Genomic DNA, 26,425 nt, shown 5'->3' on the forward strand with positions numbered 1-26,425 from the left:
TAGTGTACGTCGTCATATCATACCCCCAGTTTATTCAGTCCTTTAATGATGACAGTCTTGCTGAAGCTCTAAATATCATTCTGCTCGTCTCCCAAGGCAGTAAAGCCCATCATGAGCACTTCTCTCAGCTCAGACAGATCTGTCATTAATCCTGAGGACTAGTTCCTGCTCGGCTGCTGGAAAACGTTTTTATAACATCACCCGTAATATGCTTTGTAGTGCTCTAGGAATATTTAAATGCAGAGTAAACATTGTTTAACCTGATGTATTTACAGCCCTTGTGGGTTTTTATCTTGTTTATTATGTTTTTATCCCCCGCTGGCCGAAAGGTCCGAAGGGGGATCATGTCGTGGCGACGTCCGTCCCGGGAAGGGTGCTCACCTTCTGAAATCAATTCCTCTCAGTTTTTGGAGGAATTTCACGAAACTTGGCAGGATTCTTTGTTATATGTCGGTACTATGCATATTGTTATTTCGTTAAATTCGGTCACGTTTTACCAGAGTTACAGCCCTTGATTTACAAAATTATACTTTGACAATTTCATGAGTATGTGTTTTCCTTCTGAAATCAACTCCTCTCTCAATTTGTGGAGGAATTTCATGAAGCTTGGCAGGATTCTTTGTTATATATCGGTAATGCGCATATTGCAATTTCGTTCAATTCAGTCACATTTTACCAGCGTTATGGCATAGTTGCCAGCGGGGAATATTGTGCTTTCAGAGCAGTGTTGTTAATTATTTGTAGTGATTCTCATAGATTTCGCTAACTCATTCATGATTTAGATTATTTTGTGAATGTACTTTTATCATAAACACTTTATACAGTGAAGCCTTAGGGCCTCTGCATGCTCTTGCGACAAGGCTTTCGCAGATAGCTTTTTGCAGACAGTTGTAATTTATCGTTGAGCAGGGAGTAATAGGTGTGCGCGATGTTATTCACCGCCACAACGCAAGGGGGCGCGAAGTCGCAAAATCGCTTGGAGTAGTTGGTGGGTGTGGTTAGTGGAGTGTTTATCCTCCGGTTACTTATAATGACTAGAACTGGAGTCGTATAGATGTTAGGGATGGGACATGATTTTCGAATAGTCGAATATTCGTGACGAGTTCGAATAATGAATAGTAATTTCGAATGCCGTTTTGGCTTGCGTTACATTCCACTAAAAAAAAAATGAGCGCGGAAAGGCGTTTCCTTGTTCCTAACATACTCTGTTGCATTAATTCGGCCAGAGGGTGCCGCTATCGTACAGTAAAGGTAGTCAAATGCCAGCAGCGCACGCAAGGTCGCATACATTGCCTCATTTTTGGATCCCAGACACAAACACCTGAGGTTCGCAACTGACGAGGTGAGAAACACAGTGCAGGCCGAGGTGAGAAACCTTCTGTCCATGGCAGATGATGAAGAGGCCGGAGAGGCGTCGGAATCGCATGAAGGGCTCAGCGAACCGAAACATTCCCGAAAGGATGGCCCATTAACAGCAGCAATTGCCGTCATATTTGGCGAGGATTACAGCACAGAGAGGGCAACATGCGTGACTGAATTGACTCAGTACTGCCAGGATACATGCCCACCGCTCCACACTGACCCGATGACATGGTGGAAAGACAATCAACAGAAATACCCTCGCCTGGCAAAGTTGGCCAGCGCCTACCTGTGTGTGCCTGCAACGTCCGTGCCATCGGAGCGTGTGTTCTCCGCAGCCGGTCTAATTGTCAATAGGCTGCGTACCCGTCTCCATCCCGACCACGTCGACATGTTAATTTTTTTGAACAAAAATATGTCTTAAGTTTATTCTGCTCTGACTGTTCGAATGCTTTCATTATCGTTTCCTAAACGGGCAGTTTCACCCGCGGTTCCTTCCAACAGACGAAAATAGTCGTGGCTGCATAGAAATGTACAATAAAATTGGAAGCCTATATTATTGTTTGATACTGTAGGCTATGTGAGGTGAATGTAAGTTTGTTTTTTGATGACTCATTAAACCGTTACCACTTTCACCCTGTCTGTCATGTGTGCGCGCGTTTGGGTGGGGCGGGCGGGATTCTGTCGATTTTCGAATCGAATTTCGAATATCTTTTAGCGAATTTCGAATAGTGTTTTTGATCAAAAGTCACATCCCTAATAGATGTACGTACTTCCTCACTTCCTCGATCAACCGCTCTTCGTGCTGCTCCATCTTTACTCGTGTTTTTAAAAATGGCGGTCGTGAAAACAAACCAAACCGGGAAAGTAGGGAAGCGGAAGTGCGTGTACAGCGGATGTAGAGTGGACCAATCAGAGCCCCTCTTGTCTGCGACGCTGTCTGCGAGGCTTCTGCGGTGGTCACAATTTTTGGGAGGTGCGCGCAGAGCGTCTGCGAAGGGGGGGGGCTATGCAGACGCCATCTGCGAGGACTGCGTTGTCAGCATAAATTGGCCTTTAAATAATAGTGTAATTCAGGTTATAAGTTGTGAAGGTAGCTGTTCATGGGCATTGATTTCCCATATAAAGAAAAAATAAATATAACCACGTTATTGTGCTGGGTTTTTTTTTCTTTTATTGTACTTTTTTTAAATACAAATAATTTCATAAACAAGCACAGATTGAGTTTGTGCTGTACAAAAAGTAGTTTTACAAATTTGGCTATACAGTTTCCCTTGGGTTTAAGTTGAATGAGGTGAATTGTATAATTCACTGTGATGCCAATCATACATTATTATATTAAATACATCTGTTTATAAATTCTCAAAAGGTACAGTAAGTCTGCACAAGTTATTTTTATAATGGATTTTAACACGTGCAGTACACAATTTTTTTTTTTTTTTTTTTAGTTTCTTTTCAGGTGGGTTGCCAAAGAATTTGTTTGTTTGTTTGTTTAACCTTGTTGTTGGGGGGGGGAACAAACTATATACAGTGTCTTTGAGCATTTGATGTAGCTGATTAAGTATTTGTCCCAGCAGCTCCAGTAACTCGGAGAATCAGTCAGAAAAGAAAGGTGAGTGTTCAGTATTTGTGTCTTCAAGGATGAAGTTTGCCAATAAATAAAAACTAAAAATGGATTATGAAAACGTTTGCAGGCCAGAAGGCCCCTGTGCTAGTGTCAGACTGCAGCTCTTCTGGAGGATCTGACCGAGAAGAGCATGTGGGAAATGACAAGACCGAGGATGCATCCAAAGCAGCAGGCAACCAAAAAACAGCAGCAGCTCAGAGGTACAGGTTAGGGTGAGACATCACAAACTAGTTGGAATAAAGACTAGATAGTTGATTTTAAATGGTGCTTGCATGATCTGTCCATCGATGTCTGTCTGTGTTTCCACGGACCACTTGTGGTCTATGGCATAATTACAGGAGGTCAATGTCGGGTTGCTTTTAAAAAAAAATTAAATCTCTATAGGTGGTATTTTTGTTAAATATTTCAAATTATACTTTAAATACATATTTTTAGAATCATTAAGCTACAGAAAAGCCCCCAGACTTACTTTTTAAATGAACCTATATGCTTGGGCGCACTTGCAGCGCTCTCACGTAACTTGGCGTGCTCGTCCTGTCACGCCCTCGATCTGTGTACACCATGTCTTTATTTTCACAAGCGTTAATTGTATTGTTTCCAACACTGATGAGTTAAATAATCAAATTATAATTCAGACTGACTCAAATGGAGCACAAGGTTAGCATTAACATTTCACTATCCAGTCCCAGCTGCAAAAACCAAGTTTAATATTGATGGTAAAATGAAACCTATGTTAGCGTCAGTGTACAAAAATGTTAGTTGTTAAAGCAGTGTGAATAGCAGTATATTAAATCTAATACTGAACTGAAAAATTTATTACATTTCACGCTTAGTTTATGAAAATGTGTCCTTTTTATATCTACGGTACTAGTCAAAAGTTTGGATACACCTACTCATTCATAGTAGCATAGGTAGGTATGTAGTGCCCTCTTGGTTGGCACCTCTTATAAAGATCAGTAAAAAGGGCTAGAAAAAAAATCCAACTTTTGGTCAAGTAGCGTCATTTGATACTGGAAGAAATGACCTTTTAATTGAAAAATTTATTCAGAGAAAACAAATCTTGAGATTTGGACTGAGATGGCCACAGCAGAAGCCTGATTCTGTAGCCAGCTAACTGTTTGTGTTGATTTGGATATATGCTTCAGATCATTGTCCTGCTGGAAGATCCAATGACGACCCAGTTTCCTGGCAGAAGCAGCCAGATTTTGATTTAAAATGCCCTGGTATTTCATAGCGTCCATGATGCCATGTATCCTAACAAGGGCTCCAGGGCCTTTGGAGGAAAAAACAGCCGCAAAACATCACAGAACGTCCACCATATTTTACAGTTGGGATCGGACTCTTTTCATTATAGACATCCTGGTGTTTACAACAAACCCATCTTGAGTGTTTATTGCCAAAAAGCTCCATTTTTGTTCCATCAGATTGTATAATAACGGTTCCAGTCAAAGTTGAAGTAGCATTTCGCAAACTCAAGGTGCTTACTTTTGTGGTTAAAAGCTTTTTTCTGCCATACCTTCCAAATAATCTGTTGGCATGGAGGTGGAGTCTGATCATGGTTTTGGAAACTTGGAAACCCCAAGATTATACTTTTTCTTGTAATCCACCAACAGTGATCCTTGGGGATGGGATGGATGGATGGATGGATGGATGGATTTGATTGATTGATGGATTTGATTGATTGGATGGATTGATTTGATTGATTGTCTCTCTTGCCATCATCCTCACTGTATGTGGGGGCAAAATAAACTTGGGTCCTCATCCAGGCAAGCTTGTAACAGTTCCAGTCGGTGTCTCGTTATTTTTATTATTGCCCTAACAGTAGAAATGGACATTTTCAGGCAAGAGCTATTTTTTTTTTTAAACAACCATTCCCTGACTTATGAAGGTCAACACACTTCTCTCTCATTTGGTTTGCGTGTTCTCTGATCTTTCCCATGTTGATGGATGATTAAAGGAAATTTGGCCTTAGTTATTAATGGAGTATAAATTCATTGAGTAAATTAACTCTCTAATAAGGAGTTTATGGACAGAACTGCAAATTTTATCTTGCAAGATCTAAAAGATGCTAATTGTTCCATTCTGGCTTTTTAGTGATGTACCCGATGAGGCATTGGAGAAGCTCACGATTACAGATGCAGCAGTTCCTTCAGAGTCCCAGACACCCGCGCCCAATTCAGAAAACACCACTGTGACAGACAAGAGGTAGGAGTCATCTGTACATCCTTTACCATGTGTGCAGGTTGAGTGGCTTTGCAGTCTGCAAGTAATTACATTCATTTTATCCAGTATTTTAAGTTAACTGGAGAAAAATCTTGTGAACTAATGACTTACACTCACTGTCCACTTTATTAACACCTGCTCATTCATGAAGTCATCTGATCAGCCAATCATTTGGCAACAGCAGAGTGTATAAATATCATGCAGATACAGGTCAAGAGCTTCAGCTGATGTGATCAACAAACATCAGGATGAAGAAAAATGTGATCTATGTTTTTAACCATGGAGTCACTGTTGGTCACAGATGGGTTGGGTTGGTGTTAGAAGCTGCTGATCTACTGGGATTTTCACACAACGGTTTTGAGAATTTACACAGAATGGTGCGAAAAACCAGGGAGCAGTAGAGCCCAACCAATGTGAGATTTTTAAGAGCAATACGGATTTTGATATTTGAGGATTTAAGAAATCTCATCTCATCTCTAGCCGCTTTATCCTGTTCTACAGGGTCGCAGGCAAGCTGGAGCCTATCCCATCTGACTACGGGCGAAAGGCGGGGTACACCCTGGACAAGTCGCCAGGTCATCACAGGGCTGACACATAGACACAGACAACCATTCACACTCACATTCACACCTACGCTCAATTTAGAGTCACCAGTTAACCTAACCTGCATGTCTTTGGACTGTGGGGGAAACCGGAGCACCCGGAGGAAACCCACGCGGACACGGGGAGAACATGCAAACTCCGCACAGAAAGGCCCTCGCCGGCCACGGGGCTCGAACCCAGACCTTCTTGCTGTAAGGCGACAGCGCTAACCACTACACCACCGTGCCACCCCGATTTAAGAAATATTATTATTATTATTATTATTATATTTATTTATTTTTAAGAAACAACATAGATTTTTCCTAACATCAGTGTTGTTTTCGTTGACGATGACGAAATGATTTCGTTAGCACACCTTTTTTTTCATGACTAAAACGAGACAGTGACGAGCTAAATATAACTCTTTGATCACGAAAATATGACGAGACGTATCTGTTGTTTTTGTTGACGAGACAAGACGAAAATGTTAGTGGGTTGGCTATAGGACCATCAAAATGCATGGCATTTCCTCCAACGGTGCGTGCAACCTGTCTGCCAAATGCTGAAAATATCAGCAATGCACCTGCATCCAGTCCTTGTTTGGTCACGCCCACCACCGGGCATGTCCGGTCACAGTGCACAGTTCATGGACCATGGTGGCACAAGGGCTTGGTGGGCGGAAAAGACGTGGTGATTTATCTCTAGCCGCTTTATCCTGATCTACAGGGTCGCCTATCCCAGCTGACTACGGGCGAAAGGCGGGGTACACCCTGGACAAGTCGCCAAGTCATCACAGAATGGACATACTTTACACATAATCCAGCAGAAAATAAAACGGAATGCCTTGTAGTGGGAGACAGAGGTACACGCTGTGGCTATAAACTACGTGGCAAGAATACGACCGACCTCAAGAGGCATCTAAAGGCTCACCATGCTGCTATTTCTGCAGCGGTAAGTTAACGTTACAAGAAATCCTGTTAACAGATCATGCATACGTTTGCTAGCTTTGGTTAATGTCACTCAACAATCGGTCTGTGATGAATTTCCTATGAAGTTTTCCAAAACACCGTGACCTGGCGAAAATGAGTGGGACCGCTAGCTTCACGCTAAAGTTGGCTTGGTTAAGCTAACTTAAATTCAATTAACATGTCATGAGTAAAACTTGTCCTGCAGGGATTACTGGTGGGACAGCAACTGAATGCTTTGTCATATATTGATCCATATTTGAGTTACTGTGAAACATATGGGAGGAAATGTAGCTTTTCAGACCTGTTGCTGTGCCTCAATATGTCTAAATGAGCAGCAGCACACCTGGCTACTCTAACGTTAGCAGCACGTTTAGCCATCATATTTACATTAACAAACAGCGTGGTCATCTTCTAGCTGTGTGTCCATCATGACATGTTTGTGCTCTATCAGCGCATTGCGACATGTTAAACGGAGGCAGAAACACGAGTCTGTGAACAATGGAGTATGTACACTAGACAGCGTTTATGTAGACCAGGGGTCACCAAACTTTTTTCTCTGGGGGCCACATTGTCGTTCCTGACTGTGATGGGGGGCCGGGGTCGGGTCAGCTATATAACACAGAATTGTATGACCCAGACAAATATGACCACCAGCAGGCCTCATTGTGTAGTAGAGATTACTAGCCTGGCACAGCCATCCCCACTACTATATCCCCACTACTAATATCCCCACTACTATACCCACACTACTATATCAACACTCGATTCCTGGCACATATTTGTTTATCTTTACTAGTGGTTTGCAAAAGTAGTAATCGAGTCTTCACACTTTGTTTTAATTTGAAATACCACAAATATTCCATTTATTTATTTTCTAATAAAAATAACATCAAAGCTGTCCAGGTAAGAAACATCTGCCTAGTTGAGGTGATTGACACTGGCAAAGGTGAGTGGAAAATTATAAATTGTAGGTAGGCCTGTTGATATTATTAATAATATTAATAATAATTGTGTGCAGCACTTAATAAAGGTCAAATAAATAGGCCTATAAAATAAATGCATTTTAAAAAACAGTGAAATTATAATAATATGAGCAACAGATCAATAGATCACAGCAGTTGTGCTGTGTCCTGCACGTCATTGTTCTCATCCATGGCCAAAGCAAAAAACTCGAATTCTGAAGCTTTCTCATTCAGCTGGTCATACACGTTGTCCCCCAAATCTTCGGTTCGCCTGGTCATAGTAGGTGCGAAGAGACTCACCGCATTGAGCGCATCCTTCTTGTCGGGACACACCTCCTCGGCCACAGCAAGCATGCGTACTTTAACAAAGTCCCCATCAGTAAACGGCTTTCCATGGGTAGCTAGTAGGTGAGCTACCTTATAGCTAGCTCGGACAGCAGCCTGGTTGATCTGGGTTTGGCGAAGGAATACGTTCTGTTGTGCAGCCAGTCCGCATTTCATCCTCCGAATCCTGTCTTCTCTTGTTTGCCCTCGCAAACTAGCATACTCTTTGTGGCGGGTTTCGTAGTGACGACGCAGATTATATTCTTTGAAAACCGACACGCTTTCTTTACATACAAGACAAACTGCACGGTCCTTACACTGAACGAAAAAATAATCGGTGGTCCACTGTTCTTTAAAAACTCTGCACTCTCTGTCAACTTTTCGCTGACCGCTAGCCATTTTGATGTCCTGAACACTGACAGTTCTCTGCGCGTGCGCTGCCTGTCACTGCTTGATCGCGAGCATATGATGAAAATTCGGAAAATATGAATAGTTCATTTTATAACTAAATATCAATTTTAATTGATAAAATCAACAAAATACAAGATGCAGACATGTTATTATTTGCCTAAAAGCAATTTAAAAAAATAGGCCATGACCACTTTTGGGGATTGCCTCATAGGGCTGGTTCAAGTGGTGGGGGGCTGGGGGGCCGGTCAAAGGGGGGTGGTGGGCTGGAGTCGGCCCGCGGGCCGTAGTTTGATGACCCCTGATGTAGACAGACATCCCAAGTCTCCCGGAAGTTCTGGGAGTCTCCCGCATATTGATGGTGGCTCCCTGATGCCTGCAAATTGGAGAATATCTCCCGGAATCTAGAGCAAGCGAGCAAGAACGTGCACGCGAAACATTAATGTCTGCATTGCGCATATGACGGAGTGCGCGAGGGAGAGCAAGAGAGACTGTGTGCGCCTGTTCATGTAGCGCATGCTAGACAACGAGCATCCTGATTGGTTTACAGACATAAACTCATTTCAGGGAGGTGTCGTGACCCCCCCCCCCCCCCCCCCGCTGATGGGGAAAAAAGTCATGCGTCACGGCACCTCCCTGAAATGAGTTTCTGCAGGTTGGGATGTCTGTGTAGACAGCATGCACGCTAGACAGTGTTTATGTCAAGAGCATGTTATGCACAACCTGTCAACCTCGATTACAATTTCCTGTCTCTGTATTGGCCTAATTTAATGTTTTAAAGTAATTATTTTTTCGACTAAAATGAATGACTAAAACCTTTTTAGTTTTCGTCGACTAAAACTAGACCAAAACTATCAAGGATAGAATTGACTAAAATGTGACTAAAACTAATAAGCATTTCGTCCAGAAGACTAAGACTAAAACTAAATCAAAAATGGCTGCCAAAAACAACACTGCCTAACATTCATTAATAATCGCAAAATAACATAATGCAGTTTAAAAATAAAGTTGTAGTACTTTGAACAAAAATCATTATTACACACACACTGGCCACTTTAACAGGAACTTGTTCTTGATTCTAAGATTCCTGTTCTTGGCCGGCAGGACTGGAACCCAATGTGGTCGTCTGCTGTTGCATGCGGAGATGCTTTTCTGCTCACCACGGTTGTAAAGAGTTGCTGTATCTTTCATGGCAGTTCAAACAATCTGACCATTTACTTCTGACCTCTCTTATTAAGAAAGCATTTCCACCCACAGAACTATTGCTCACTCAATGTCGCCCCCCCCCCCCCCCCCCCCGCCGCACCATTCTGGGTAAACTCTAAAGACCGTTGTGTGTGAAAACCCCAGGAGATCAACAGTTTCTGAAATACTCAAACCAATCCATCTGGCACCAACACCCATGCCACAGTGAAAGTCACAGAGATTGCAGTTTTTCCCCATTCTGATGTTTGAAGTGAACATTAACTGAAGCTCTTGATTTGTATCTGCATTGTGCTGCTGTCAAGGGATTGGCTGATTAGATAACCGCATAAAACAGCAGGTATATGGGTGTACCTGATAAAGTGGCGTGTGTGTACACACACATATATATATATAATTTTTTAAACTGTATGTATATAAAATCTCACTCACCAGCCACTTTATTAGGTACACCTGTTCAACTGCTCTTTAACGCAAATATCTAATCGGCCAATCACATGGCAGCAACTCGATGCATTTAGACATGGTCCGGACAACCTGCTGAAGTTCAAAGCAAGCATCAGAATGGAGAAGAAAGGTGATTTTAAAGTGCCATTCCACCATTGGATGTATTCTTTGGCAGAAAATACAATACATTTTATGACAACATGACTAGACAGAGATCTTTTAGCTTCAAAATGATATATCAAACATAATTTTTTGACAACGACAAGTATATTAATTTTGCGACCAAAGTCACCTACCCTTTTAATTTCCGCGCGGTAGTGAAACGTGATGTCATCAGCAGGTTCCCCTTCTTGTGTACCACGTGTCGGTCTATTTTTAGACCAGGAAACCCCCAAAGTGAGAGAGTCATTTCTCCTCGTATATGGGGGCCAAAAAAATTGCGAAAAATTGAGTTAATCTTTCAGTTAGCTAGATTTATTGGTATTAGCTAGATTTATTGGTATTATTTTTATCGCGTTCTATCCGCCATTGCTGATATGTGCCACGTCACGTGGTACACAAGAAGGGGAACCTGCCGATGACATCACACGCGGAAATTAAAAGGGTAGGTGACTTTGGTCGCAAAATTAATATACTTGTCGTTGTCAAATTATGTTTGATATATCATTTTGAAGCTAAAAGATTTCTCTATCTAGTGATACCATTTATATATGTTGTCAAAATATATTGTATTTTATGCCAAAGAATACATCCAATGGTGGAATGGCACTTTAAGTGACTTTGAACATGGCATGGATGTTGATGCCAGATGGGCTGGTCTGAGTATTTCAGAAAGTGCTGATCTACTGAGATTTTCACGCACAACCAGTAAACATTTAAACGGTTTTACTCCATCTAATATTCAATGAAGCAAAGTCGGTGTACTTCTGTTCCCTTTTCTGTTGAGGAGTTGTACATCATCCCTCCTGTTACTGTTACAAGTAGAAGGTATCTGTTTAGTTTTTCATATTTACATGGCAAAAACAGAATAACACTGCATTGTTTTAGCATTGCAGCTTGAGTAAAATGTGCATTGAACTTGTCTGGGTTTGGTTTGAAGTGGTTTGTATGAGCTACAGTACTTTGCCACAGGGGTGCCACTAGAAACTTTGGGTCCTATGAAAGAATATATTATCAGCCATTACTTGCTTGCTTCTGGCAATTATTTGGCAACATACCAGCTTACATACATACTCACACTGTGACATATATATTAACAGTTGGATTTTAAAATCCTTTATTTAAATAATAAACATCCAGGTATTTGTACTGTGGCATCAAATAGGGTCTTAAAAATGTACCGTGAAGTTTGGAAATTTGAAATGGAAAATGTGTAGGAACCCTGTTATGTGTTTGAGGAACATGAACATTTTTGTTTTATTCCATAAACTACTGCCATTCCCCCAAATTCCACATAAAAATATTGTCACTTGGAGCATTTAATTGCAGAAAATGACAACTGGTCAGAATAACAAAAAGATGAAGCGTTATAAGACCTTGAATAATGCATCGAAATCAAGATCATATTCAATTTTAAACAAAACAATTACTAATGTTTGACCTTCGGATGAGTTCAGAAATCAATATTTGGTGGGAAAACCCTGACATTTAATCACAGCTTTTATGCATCTTGGCATGCTCTTCACCAGTCTTTCACGTTGCTCTTGGGTGACTTTATAGCTCAGGGTTTTTTTTTTTGGATGGCTTGTGACCATTTTCCTCTTGATCATATTCCAGAGGTTTTCAGTGGGGTTCAGGTCTGGAGATTGGGCTGGCCATGACAGGGTCTTGATCTTATGGTCCTCTATCCACACCTGGCTGACCTGGCCTGGCTGTGTGGCATGGAGCATTATCCTACTGGAAAACCTAATCCTCAGAGTTAGGGAACATTTGTCAGAGCAGAAGGAAGCAGGTCTTCTTCCAGGATAACCTTGTTCATGGCTTGATTCATGTGTCCTTCACAAACAAAAATCTGCCCAGCCTTGCTGAAGCACCCTCAGATCATCACCAATCCTCCACCAAATTTCATAATGGGTGCGTGACCGTGTGGCTTGTAGGCCTCTCCAGGTCACCGGCTAACTATTAGACAACCAGGTGATGGGAAAAGCTGAAAATTGGACTGATCAGATCTTATTCCAGTCCTTATGGTCTTTAGCAAACCTCATCCAGGCTCTTCTTTGCTTCTCAGTGAGGAAGGGCTTTTTTTTTTCGAGCTTTGCATGACTGCAATTCCACCTGGAGGAGCCTGTTTTGAACAGTCCTTGCTGTGCACTTCACCCCAGCAGCCATTTACCCTTTTTTTTTTTTCTTTTTTTTGGGGGGGTGGGGTAGGTCACTTGATTTCATCCACAGATACTGGAATGAAATGGTTGCCATACATACAGATGCTGCTTTAAGAAAAAAATTGAAGCAGTCTCTTAATTTTTCCATGGATGGATGGGTATAGGCATGTGTCTGTTTTTGATAAATGAGTCACATATTTAGGAGGTGTTTTTTTTTTTTTTAATTGGATCCATTATAAACTATAGAGTACTACTAATGACTAAAGCAAACTGTGTGTTGTGTGGACCTGCTACCATATATGAACGTCCGAGAGAAACTATAAATAAAAAGAATCAAGAATCTTATTATCCTTGAGAAAAATAAACTCTGCTTGAATCGGCTGATTGTTGTGATTTGTGAATCCTTGTCCAATGTAGCCACAGATTCCTGTTCTTAACTGACGGGAGTGCAACTTGATGTGGTGGTCTACTGTTGTAGCTCATCATCCTCAGGGTTTGACATGTTGAGTTACCGTAGCCGTCTTGTCAGTTCAAACCAGTCTGGCCATTCCCTTCTGATCTCTCTCAACAACAAGGCATTTCTACCCATATAACTGCTACTCACCCCACCCGCATCATTCTGTCTAAACTCTAGAGACTGTTGTGTGTGAAAATCCCAGCAGATCAGCAGCTTCTGAAATACTCAGTCAAGCCCATTTGGCACAAACAGCGACACCATGGGCAAATTCACTGAGATCACATTTTCCCCCCATTTTAATGTTTGATCTGAACATTAACTCGAGCTAATCTATATATGTATTGTGCTGCTGCCACATGATTGGCTGGTTTTTAGATAATTGCATGAATGGGCAGGGGTACAGGTGTTCTTATTAAAGTGGCTGTGTAGGTATAAAGACACCAGTGGAATATAAAGACTCTCCATGTTTTCCATTTCCATAATATAACCTTTAAAAGTTAGCAAGACAACTGAACATAAAGTCTGGTAACAAAATCCAGAGAAGTTAACATATCTGAACTGATATGGAAGGGCCAAGAATTGTTCTAAATATTGTATTAGATATTGTAATGTGTGTATGTATGTTTAACTCAAAGTATTGGACTGGCAAGGACAGTTCTTTTGTTTTTGCAATTCACTGAAGGCATTTGGATTTGAGATGGATCAGGATTTCCGCTTTAATTTCCTGATATTTACATCTAGATGCGTTACGCAACTTAGAACATGGTACCTTTGGTGGCAGACCACCCGCTTTTTCGGCGAGCAAAAGTATTGGGACAGATAGGCCTAAAGTAAATAAACCCTACTTAATATTTGGTTGCATATCCCTTGCTTGCAATAACTGCATCAAGTTGGTGACCCACTGACATCACCAAAATGCATTTTTCTTTTGTGATGATTTTCCAGGCTTGTAGTGCAGCTTCTTTCAGTTGTTGTTTGTTTTGGGGGGTTTCTCCCTTCAGTCTCCTCCTCTTCAGGAGGTAAAATGCTGCTCTGTTGGGTTCAGGTATAGTGATTGACTTGGCCAGTCTAAAACCTTCCGCTGTCTCACACACACCCCCCCCTTTGTGTTGGTAGTGCGTTTTGGGTCATTGACTTGCTGCATGATGGAGTTCCTCCCAATTAGATTGGATGCATTTCTCTGTAAATTGTCAGACAGAATGTTTCTGGAGACTTCTGAATTCATTCTGCTGCTACCATCATGAGTTCCATCATCAATAAAGATTAGTGAATACGGAGCTCAGATATCAATGCGCTGCCGAAGCGCGCAGAAGGTGTTAGTACGCCTGTCATTATAGTGCGGACTTTCCATAGCATAGAAAATCGCTACGTTTCAATTTGTGTAACTGAACTTGTTTCATATCACTGGTCATATAAACCTATGTAAACAGGAAAAACGCGGAAGAGTTTGGTCGCATCTAACTACAGCCCCAAAAAATACCATTGGCCATACTGAGCCTAGCTACATTGCTAACAGGAGTGACAGCGCGTCTGACTGACTGGGAGGTCGCGCAAAGCTCGGAGAGGTACGGATCAGCTCGTCTCAATTCAGATAAGAGCATATTTCATTATGGAAGTACGGTGGACTGTTCCTTTAAAATGGCTTGCTTTTTTCCCATAGACAGCTCTCGGGTCTGCATGTTGGTTTATCGTTTTTAACAACAAATGCAGTCTTCACCAGGGAAACCCAGGACTCAAACCAAGAGTAGACATTCAGAGCTGTTAATTGTTAAACAGTCAGTCTAACAGGACACACCTGGGCAACAAGAAACACCCATCAGTCTCAGTATTTTTGATCACTTAAATAAGTGGGTTCAAACAAAAGGGGCCATGTTCGAAGTTATTTAACACCTCTAGATGTAAATATCAGGAAATGAAATCTGAAATTCTGATCCATCCTTGATCTTTTGATCTGAAACCCAAATCTTTTCATTGTATAGAAAAAACAACCCAATAAAATTGACTTTGCTGTTCCAGTACTTTCAGAGGGAACTGTATATTTACCTGGTCATGGTTTTCCCCAAAGCGTTTTAGCGTATCAGGCCTGATACGCTTGCTCTGCCTGCTGATACGCTTAGTCGCTTTAGTTAAAATCCGATACACTTAGATTTATACCGATACGTTAAATTTCCTACCCACAAGTAACTAGATACATAGGAGAGCAAATAACAGATCCATTTACATATCAATTGATATTTGTGTCAAACAAGCGGCCTTTTTTTTCCCAATGTTTGTGTTGATTCTGTCAAAGTAATATGTCCGCGTGGTGTGATGTAAACAAACTGTAATCTGTTGGCTGTCTCAAGATCACGTGTTCAAACCGTCCAATAAAAATATCGAAAGAAAACGTCAGACATCCCAGAATTTTCCGATTCATTATAAGCGATCTCATCGGCTGCCGATGTCGTCCCGCACCAGACGGGCAAAGCCGACTGACTTTCATCACAAAAGTTTGACCTCATCTGTTATCATTATGGCTTCAATCAAAGATTGGTTGACTAAACGTCAACAAACCCACGTGAGTGATGGCACACAAAACCAGACAACGGTCACGACAACGAAAACGTTGTCAATTTTGATCCCAGCCACTGGCTCAAAAAGCACTCGCTGGACAATTTGATCCACATCAGCATGGATGACAGCGAGATGGACTATGAGAGGGTCGGCCAACATTGGACCGAGCAAAAGCCGAGGAGAATTAATCTGCTTTAAAGGAGGAGAAAACTTAATTCATTAGTTTGGGTTTGCAGAAAGATTATGTACTTATAAACACTCTCACGAAGTGAAGTTGTCCAAATGTGTCAAATACAGCATCATTTCAAATAATCATCATAAGCATTTTTGGCAGTGTGAGGTCACTGGGATCCATTTAACAAAAGAAGGCTCCGGATTATTCTTTCGTTAAAGGCTCACAGTGACGTCACACTGCCAAATACACTTATCATTATTATTCAAAATTATGCTACATTTGACACTTATTAACAAATTCTCTTCATGAATGTGTTTATAAATACATAATCTTTCTGCAAACATAAATATATGAATTGCATTTTCTTTTCCTTTATATGTTTTAATCTTAATCTAGTCCATTTAATAAAGCGCCAAAATTTAAACTTTATAATATGCAGTTGCCTTCCTTTTCTTTTCAGCGTATCTTAGTTCTACATATATTACGGTAATTGCATCAGAAACATTCTAAATCATTACAGTTACAGTAATACAGCAACTTATTTTAAGGTGGCAGGTCTTAGGTTCAGATCCCTTTGTGATCAACAGGAGGTCATGATGATCGATTCTCTTCATTGGGTTGCATAAGATGGAGCAAACTGCTGTTTATATTTTCATGCACATTTTTGTTACAACATGACTTGATCATAGATAATTAAGGCGATTTATTTTAGATTTTTTTGGATCACGGATCCGCCGACGGCAGTTAAATACTACTGCTAGAAAAATAGTCTGTGCGTATTTTTATTTTAACCGCCGAAACGTACAAAAAGAAATGTAAAAAAAAGAAAAAATAGTCACATATTTTTCTTGTAACAGCACTGTATCCCTGGTACTAGGTCATATTTCTTTAAGTAAAAAGTATTAGAATCGCAAATACAAACGACAATGTGTGTTGTATATATCTACTTCAGCCGAGTCCGAAAACGAAACTATTTACGACATTGAGTATTCACTTGAATGTTTTTATGGTATTTACGACCGCTTTACGACAGTGTCAACCTCGTGCTGACCATGGCTGACGCTGACAGCATGGATTCCGAGCTATCGCCTCAACTGTACGCAAGCATAAAGTGTGGTAAAGAAAAGTCTTTTCACTGTCTCACTAACCAAAACGTGGGCGATTTCGTCTCTCAAGCGTTGAAAGTAAACAATGAAAAGATCAAAACGATCTTTGGTTCTCAGAAAGAAGGTGGTGATGTAACGAGCGCGATGCGAATATGCCTGCCATAACGTTAGTTCACGATTTTGGCTGCAAGTATCTGACTGTGGAATTAGAAGAGGATGGTGCCGCAGAGAGTCCTATCGAATCAAGTAGCACGAACGTATCAGCCTTCGATGTGTGTGTGTATCTCTTGAATTTAAATTATTTTATCATCTTAATCCGACATTGAAATTTTGCCATGCAAAAAAAAAAAAATTGGACAAGGACACGTTTTTTTTTATTTCGACCGACATCATCAAAAATATGTTGAAAAAATCCGTGAACCTAAAGATAAAAAATGGGTGGCCAAAGGAATCCCCACAGATTTTCAGTCTGTCATATACCTAAGGAATTTATAACAAAACAGTTTAACTTGCATGTTGAACTTTAAGGTGAAATTTCAAATGTGTATACATTAATACTATTTAGGTCAGAAATCATTGAAACACTGGTAAAATCGATCCTATAATCATGGCTCTAAAACCTCTGAGACTCTGAAAATGCACCCGAGAGCATCTCATCTCATTATCTCTAGCCGCTTTATCCTTCTACAGGGTCGCAGGCAAGCTGGAGCCTATCCCAGCTGACTACGGGCGAAAGGCAGGGTACACCCTGGACAAGTCGCCAGGTCATCACAGGGCTGACACATAGACACAGACAACCATTCACAGTCACATTCACACCTACGGTCAATTTAGAGTCACCAGTTAACCTAACCTGCATGTCTTTGGACTGTGGGGGAAACCGGAGCACCCGGAGGAAACCCACGCGGACACGGGGAGAACATGCAAACTCCACACAGAAAGGCCCTCGCCGGCCACGGGGCACGAACCCGGACCTTCTTGCTGTGAGGCAACAGCGCTAACCACTACACCACCGTGCCGCCCCTGAGAGCATCTATTTTCAAAAAATTTTACACCCCCCCCAATTTTGCTTCGCGCCTTCGGTGCTTGCTTTCTCACAGTTGGTGTTCAATTGTCTGTGTATTATCATGACAGAATTTAGGGCTTTAATTTTTTTCTGGTGAAAACACTGCTGGTATATAGAAAGTGCTTATATTTAAGAATATTATTTTCTAAGTAAGCAAAGAATATTTTGAGAATTTAAGGTGGTAAAATCTATTAACTTGTGTGTACATTTTAATATGCAGTTTAATCCTTTGTCAGAGATTCTTCAGATGTTCGTTTCATTCTTAACCTTGTTTATTCTGATTATTTCCCTGTACATATTCCTCCATTAAATATTTACTGTATTTTCATGCTTAATTTGATGCAGCTTTCTTCATTGAGTGTGGAATGTAGAGCAGGTAAAATGTGATACTAACTGAACGTGGACGACCTGACAGACTGAACATCAGTAGGCCGGGATCTGCTATACTTTTCACACTTTTTTTTTTTTCTTTTCCCCTTGACACTTTTTTTCCAGATTTGATGCACCCTCTGAAACCACACCCAATGGACCGATCTGAAGATGTTTAAAGTGAAGACAGACAAAAACCCATTTGAACCCACTTTTTGCCACTTCTGTTCTAACTCTGAAAAACCTCAATACCACTTTTGGTGTTAAAGTAAAAAAATGCTGCCAAGTTGTTGAACATGGATTCTGCCAATCAGCATGCACCAGTGAAGGAAGAGGGATGTGTAGCGCACACCCAGTAACCAGAACAGTGCTTACAGGAGCTTTTATTTCTTTCAACTTTGTATGAAATTTGCAGTTTTTAATGTAGCAGTTATGGGGTTTTTTTTGTTTGTTTTTTTGTTTTTCAGTTAAAAGATCATTAAGCATTCTATTTTACTTTGTTTAGTTTCCCATCTTTTAATTCATTTTTCACATCCAGCCCAACCACAGTAACAGGGTGTCGAAGGGCGTTGCAGGAAAGCATCATTATCGAATCGTTTATGTAGTGATGCCTCACCCTTGTCTTCACTTAAATTAAAATTGTTGTTAATATGCACTTTTGCAAGCCTACGATATGTATTTAAACACATCACATAGATTGTTACAGATAGTTTTGTAACATCTGTAATAATTTTCCTACACACCTGCTCCACAATAAAACTCGCGCATGTAAATTTAATCCCATTCCGAATAGGGCTATAGTGTCACTTCTCGTTGTGTGCAATAATGAAATTTTTTTGCTCTAGAGTTTCAAACCACTCTGTTAGCATTGATGGTGAGGTGTACTTTTTCAGGTTCTAATCTTTTTGCAGAGCATTATCAGTTGTGTATACAAAAGCATATGGTTTCTGGTCAGCATCTTTTGTTGGCCTTCTGACTATACAGAATTTTGTCCCCCCCCCCCCCCCCCCCTTTCAAATCAACAACTTTCAAACTGTATCTATTTGTATTTTCTAACATACTGCTTTACCTAAAAATGTGTTCCATGAAAAAGCACTTTTAATGTAAAACCTTGCCTTAAGTCCTTTAATTGATACCGTCTCGGTCACAAAAAGCAAGAGAGAGTTGTTTACTGGTCTTTCTCTGTACCTAAGCATGAAAAGAACAACTTCCACACTGTCTTCCTGTTTCTCTACAGTTAAACAAATGAGACAAAATTGTTATACTTGGTCACTTATTTATTGAGGAAAATGAGGCAATATTACACATCTGTGAGTGGCAAAAGTATGTGAACCTCTAGGATTAGCAGTTAATTTGAACTGGACTGAAAGTCATATGTTTAAAATAAACCGGAACAATCAGGTGTTGAGTGTTTTGCCTCGTTTTATTGAAAGAACAGGGATCCATCAACGTCTGATCTTCACAATACATTTGTGGAAGTGCATCATGACAGGAACAAAAGAGATTTCTGAGAATCTCCAGAAAAAGAGTTGTTGATGCTCAGCAGGGTGGAAAAGGTTACAAAACCATCTTGCATACAAGGTTGCACGGAGAAAACTACTGCTGTCCTAAAAGAACATGGTTGCCCAACTCCAGTTTGCTGAAGATCATGTAGACGAGCCAGAAGGCTATTGGAAAAATTTTGTGAACGGGTGAGACCAAAATAGTACTTTTTGTTTGAATGAAAAGCATCATGTTTGCAAACACTGCATTCCAGCATAAGAACCTTATCCCATCTGTGAAACATGGTGGTGGTAGTATCATGGTTTCAGCCTGTTTTGCTGCATCTGGGCCAGGACAGCTTGCCATCATTGATGGAACAATGAATTCTGAATGATACCAGTGAATTTTTAAAAGGAAATTTTTGGGACATCTGGCTGTGAACTGAATGTCAAGAGAAAGTGGGTGATGCAACTAGACATCGACCCAAAACACACAAGTCGTTCTACCAAAGAATGGTTAAAGAAGAATAAAGTTAATGTTTTGGAATGGCCAAGTCAGAGTCTTGACTTTTATCCAATAGAAATGTTGTGTAAGCTCATGTGAGGAAACCTACCAGCATCCCACACTTGAAGCTGTTCTGTATAGAGGAAGGGGATAAAATTCCTCCAAGCCGGTGTGCAGCACTGATCAACAGTTACTGCAAAAGTTTAGTTGCAGTTATTGCTGCAAAAAGGGGGTCACACCAGATACTGAAAGCAAAGTTTCACATCCTTTTGCTACTCAGATATGTAATATTGGATCATTTGCCTTAATAAAATAAGTGAACAAGTATAATATTTTTGTCTCATTTGTGTAACTGGGTTCTCTTTTATCTACTTTTAGGACTTGTGTGAAAATTTGATGATGTTTTAGGTCATATTTATGCAGAAATATAGAAAATTCTAAGGGGTGCACAAAGTTTCAAGCACCACTGTACATTTCTAATTAGAGTTTTTTTTATTATTACAGGCAAGGCAACAGCGACGGTCACATGTACATCTTAATTTATGTGATATGAACAAAAATGCATTACTGTTAAAGATTTCATTTAATCATCTGTGAATCTCAATGTGCATTTGTAATAGGCTTGTTTCTGTTGATCATGTCACAAAACTTGAAAGATTAGATGATAGTCGTCTTCCCCCCTCTCCCCCCCATTATTTTTGCATTACTGGGTGGTAAACCTGCTCGCCCTCAGTTCTGTGTAACACTCTCCGTTATTGCAAGCTGTTAGTTTTCTTCCTCAAACTGTTAAAAGCTTTGCTCCACTATGCTTCTGCTTCTCACATTTTCACTCGGTTTTTTTCACAAAGCCATAATATGTTTAGCCAGTATACTGCTTAACCTTTAGAAATTGAGCGCATTCTAATTTGTGATGTTTATGCAACCCCAATCCTATTCAGTTACGCTCCTATGTTTGGACTGGTTCTGTGTGTAGACTGCTTTTATAGACCTACAGTATATACATGCAATGGTGCAAAATTTATCAGGTCATAAATTCATCACCAAAAAAAAGATTAATTTTAGTAGTTCCTTTCATTTATTTTTATCGGTCATCTGTTGTGATCTGTTCATTCATTCATCTTTAGTAAGTGCTTTTATCCTGGTTAGGGTCACTGTGCATACAGAGCCGGTCCAGATAACACTGGGCAGCAGTCTGTTGCAGATGTTTCCATATACCACTGAGAATTCACTATTTTAAATAAAAGTGCCTTGCAGTTGTGTTTCCCCAATCCTCAACTCTTAGCCAGCTTATCAAAGGTACATAGAATATCCAGGATTGGATCCAGGAAGATGTCAATCATCAGCATCACTTTTTTTTCTTCTTCTTCCCCCTTCATCGAAGCTTGGGTTTTTCCATGATTACGCCTCACAGCTGTATCTGAGCAATGCTACATCATTGAGCTCAACAAGACTGCATTAGTCTGAATGGTAATTTTAATGGAGAGCTTAATGGTTATGTAATGAGATGCATTTCCTCACAAATTACAGCTTAAAAAAATACTACATTGACGTATAGATTGTGTCTATACGTGGCATTCTCAAGGCCAACTATATATTTTATAGATATTTTGAGATGTGTTTGATAAAGTTATGTGCAGTATATGAATAAATGTTATGTGAACAACTTTTACTATGCATGCTGTGAAAACTGGGAGCAAGATATTGTTCATGAGGAGCGGATTCAACATGTATCACACTATAAAGGTGAGATGATGGAAGTCACACCACCACATTTCAAACAACATTGTAAAGGGGAATGTTTCACGAACGGTAGTGATGTGGTCCTCTGCAGTGAATTTAGTTTAGAATTTAGTCCTCGTGGGTTTTTGGAATTGCTGAAAAGCTTGAATCAATTTAGATTTCGCACAAGCTAATATACTTAGAAGTAGATACACATATATGCAGGGTATACAGTGACTTGCAAAAGTATTCAAACACCCCCCTCCCCCCAAGTCATCGGTTTGTTCCAGCCATAATTTTTGTAGCAAACCATTTTGCTCTTAAAGTAAATTTTAAGTCAAAATTCATTGTCAGCGAATCTAAAATAAAAAATCTAAAAAGTATTCCATCCCTGTGCTGTGAAAGTCCCTAGTTCATACAGAAGAAAGCTATTACCCTAACAAGACACAATTGGTGTAGAATTAGCTTCCACCCACGAATCATTAAAAAAGGTTACCTGTGTTTTGATAAAAGACCCCTTTAATTCAAGTGCCATTGATCAGACTGTGAAGCTGAAGGAAAGCTCTGAAAATGAAGATCAAAGTGCATACTAAGTTAATTAGAGATAATGTTGTAGACATGCACATAACATCCAAGTGTTTGGATATACTAGTGAGCACTGTTGGCAGGATAATGAGGAAATGGAAGTTGTGCCATACCACTCAGGCGCTGAAGGTTGCCTCACCAGAAGGCGGTCCTTCGAAACTCCACATCAGAGCAGGAAGTGGGGTAGTAAGGGAAGCCACAATGAGGACAGCTGTCACTCTGAAGGACAGAGTTCAGTGGCTGAGACTGGAGTGAAGGTGCACCAGACAACAATATTAAGAGCTCTGCCTACAGTTGGCCTGTATGAGAGGGAGGCCAGAAAGAAGACAATCCTGGAGGAAAAACCCACATCAAATTATGTCTGGAGTGACTCAGGTTAAACGTGATATCAGATTTCTTGGTCAAATGACACAATGTAGCTTTTTGGGGCAAAATTCAAAAGACTGTGTGGGGCACAAACTTAACACTGTCCATCCCCTGAAAAACACCATCCCAACAGTGAAGCATGGTAGTGGCAGCATCATGCTCTGGAGATGTTTTTCCGCAGCAGGGACTGGGCATCTTGTTAAAACTGAAGGAAAGATGAATTGTGCAAAATACAATGGTGCTTGAAAGTTTGTGAACCCTTTCGAATTTTCTATATTTCTGCATAAATATGACCTAAAACATCAGATTTTCATACAAGTCCTAAAAGTAGATAAAGAGAACCCAGTTAAACAAATGAGACAAAAATATTATACTTGCTCATTTATTTACTGAGGAAAATGATCCAATATTACATATCTGTGAGTGGCAAAAGTATGTGAACCGTTGCTTTCAGTATCTGGTGTGACCCCCTTGTGCAGCAATAACTGCAACTAAATGTTTCCGGTAACTGTTGATCAGTCCTGCACACCGGCTTGGAGGAATTTTAGCCCATTCCTCCATACAGAACAGCTTCGACTCTGGGATGTTGGTGGGTTTCCTCACATGAACTGCTCACTTCAGGTCCTTCCATAACATTTCGATTGGATTAAGGTCAGGACTTTGACATGGCCATTCCAAAACATTAACTTTATTCTTCTTTAACCATTCTTTGGTAGAACGACTTGTGTGCTTAGGGTCATTGTCTTGCTGCATGACCCACCTTCTCTTGAGATTCAGTTCATGGACAGATGTCCTGACATTTTCCTTTAGAATTTGCTGGTATAATTCAGAATTCATTGTTCCATCAATGATGGCAAGCCGTCCTGGCCCAGATGCAGCAAAACAGGCCCAAACCATGATACTACCACCACCATGTTTCACAGATGGGATAAGGTTCTTATGCTGGAATGCAGTTTCTTTCTCCAAATATAATGCTTCTCATTTAAACCAAAAAGTTCTATTTTGGTTTCATCCGTCCACAAAACATTTTTCCAATAGCCTTCTGGCTTGTCCACGTGATCTTTAGCAAACTGCAGACGAGCAGCAATGTTCTTTTTGGAGAGCAGTGGCTTTATCCTTGCAACCCTGCCATGCACACCATTGTTGTTCAGTGTTCTCCTGATGGTGGACTCATGAACATTAACATTAGCCAATGTGAGAGAGGCCTTCAGTTGCTTAAAAGTTACCCTGGGGTCCTTTGTGACCTTGCCGACTATTACACGCCTTGCTCTTGGAGTGATCTTTGTTGGTCATCCACTCCTGGGGAGGGTAACGATGGTCTTGAATTTCCTCCATTTGTACACAATCTGTCTGACTGTGGATTGGTGGAGTCCAAACTCTTTAGAGATGGTTTTGTAACCTTTTCCAGCCTGATGAGCATCAACAACACTTTTTCTGAGGTCCTCAGAAATCTCCTTTGTTCGTGCCATGATACACTTCCACAACCATGTGTTGTGAAGATCAGACTTTGATAGATCCCTATTCTTTAAATAAAACGAGGTGCCCACTCACACCTGATTGTCATCCCATTGATTGAAAACACCTGACTCTAATTTCATCTTCAAATTAACTGCTAATCCTAGAGGTTCACATACTTTTGCCACTCACAGATATGTAATATTGGATCATTTTCCTCAATAAATAAATGAGCAAGTATAATTTTTTGTCTCATTTGTTTAACTGGGTTCTCTTTATCTACTTTTAGGACTTGTGTGAAAATCTGATGATGTTTTAGGTCATATTTATGCAGAAATATAGAAAATTCTAAAGGGTTCACAAACTTTCAAGCACCACTGTAGAGGAAGATGCTGCAAGACCACCTGCTTCAGTCTGCTTTAAAAAAAAACCCAAACAACTCAAGTTTGGGTGAAACTTTGCTTTTCAGCAGGACAATGAGCCCAAACACAAGGCCAAAGAAACAAAGGAGTGTTCGAAAAACACAAGGGTGAAAGTTCTACAGTGGCCAAGTCAAAGTCCAGATCTCAATCCAATTAAGAATCTGTGGGACTGTTTTTAAAAATTGCAGCCCACAAGCATCATCCAACCAGCCTGAAGAACCTGGAAGATATCTGCCAGGAAGAACAGGTGAAAATCCTAAACACCGTGTGCAGGGCTGGAAGGAACTTACCACAACACACTTAAAGCTGTTACTGCAACAAAAGGTGATTTTACCAAGGACTAGTCTGAAGGAGGGTGACTACTTATGTAAGTAGTATCAGTTTTAAATTAAGAGCATACTGGTTTGCCAATGAAAAAATACTGGCCCACACCCTGATCTGAATTATCACACAGTTCTCCAGATGGGTGTCCCATGAAGTTAGCTAACTTGATGAACCAGATTTATTTGAACATTCATTCATTATATATATTGATTATCTGTTGCGGGGCGGCACGGTGGTGTAGTGGTTAGCACTGTCGCCTCACAGCAAGAAGGTCCGGGTTCGAGCCCCGTGGCCGGCGAGGGCCTTTCTGTGCGGAGTTTGCATGTTCTCCCCGTGTCCGCGTGGGTTTCCTCCGGGTGCTCCGGTTTCCCCCACAGTCCAAAGACATGCAGGTTAGGTTAACTGGTGACTCTAAATTGACCGTAGGTGTGAATGTGAGTGTGAATGGTTGTCTGTGTCTGTCAGCCCTGTGATGACCTGGCGACTTGTCCAGGGTGTACCCCGCCTTTCTCCCGTAGTCAGCTGGGATAGGCTCCAGCTTGCCTGTGACCCAGTAGAACAGGATAAAGTGGCTAGAGATAATATGAGATTATCTGTTGCGGGTCGCAAGAGCTGGAGCCAATCCCATCTGACATTGGGTAAGAAATGTAGTACATCCTGGACAGGTTGCCAGTCTTTTGAACACAGCCAGCCAGCCATTCACACACACAATCTCACCTATGGGCAATTTAGCGTAGCCAGTTGACCTAATCTACATGTCTTTGGACTGTGGGAGGAAACCAGAGCACTCAGGATACCCATACAGGCACAAGGAGAACATGCAAACTCCACACAGAAAGCTCCAGGTGACCATCAGGTTCAACCCCAGAGCCTGTTTGCTGTGAGTGCTAACCACTGCATCATTGTGCCACCTTTATGTGAACAAAAACACAGCTAATTTTCCCTTTCCTCTCAAGATTCTGTTCCTGACCCCAGTGTACCAGAGTGTATGCCTCCAAGAAGAATTGGATGACTCCATATCCCATATTCCTGGACTTCAGTGGTGATTTAGGAGGTCATGCAAAAACTCGGGTTGGGATAGAAATGACTGTTAGCATGTTCAAGTCAAACTTAAATTGTTTAAGACTGTTAACTGTAGACCCAGCTAAAGGACTATGAGACTGGCCAATGCAGAACAATTCTTTGTTACTTAATGAATTTGTTAGCATTCAAGCACCACACAAACAGATTTTATTCAGTGCCCTTTTTTCCCCCTTGTTTTTCCTTTTTTTGCAGTGGAGAAGAGAAAATGGTTGTTTTATGGTATTAAGATGTAATCATTTTGCTTTTCTTTTTCTTTGGAAACTCTGTGTACTTCAATTATATAGTATTATAAGTCTTCTATGTGTGATCTACAGCCCTGGAAAAAATTAAGAAAC

At 40.7% G+C, this 26,425-nt stretch overlaps 1 protein-coding gene across 3 annotated transcripts in view; it reads left to right on the forward strand.

The window, feature by feature from the left end:
* Positions 1–21,805, forward strand: part of ppp6r2a (protein phosphatase 6, regulatory subunit 2a) — a 136,180-nt gene extending 114,375 nt beyond the window's left edge. For 2 of the 3 annotated variants that reach the window (XM_060914264.1, XM_060914266.1), the window contains 4 exons: positions 2,934–2,971; positions 3,054–3,186; positions 5,081–5,191; positions 18,277–21,805. In XM_060914264.1, coding sequence (XP_060770247.1) covers positions 2,934–2,971; positions 3,054–3,186; positions 5,081–5,191; positions 18,277–18,319 — 325 coding nt within the window. In that variant the 3' untranslated portion in view covers positions 18,320–21,805. The remainder of the gene's footprint in view (positions 1–2,933; positions 2,972–3,053; positions 3,187–5,080; positions 5,192–18,276) is intronic. The other variant, XM_060914265.1, reaches the window with a different exon arrangement.
* The last annotated feature ends 4,620 nt before the right edge of the window (positions 21,806–26,425 follow it).

Source organism: Neoarius graeffei, chromosome 2, assembly GCF_027579695.1.
Source record: "Neoarius graeffei isolate fNeoGra1 chromosome 2, fNeoGra1.pri, whole genome shotgun sequence".
In the NCBI taxonomy this organism is placed as follows: Eukaryota; Metazoa; Chordata; class Actinopteri; order Siluriformes; family Ariidae; genus Neoarius; species Neoarius graeffei.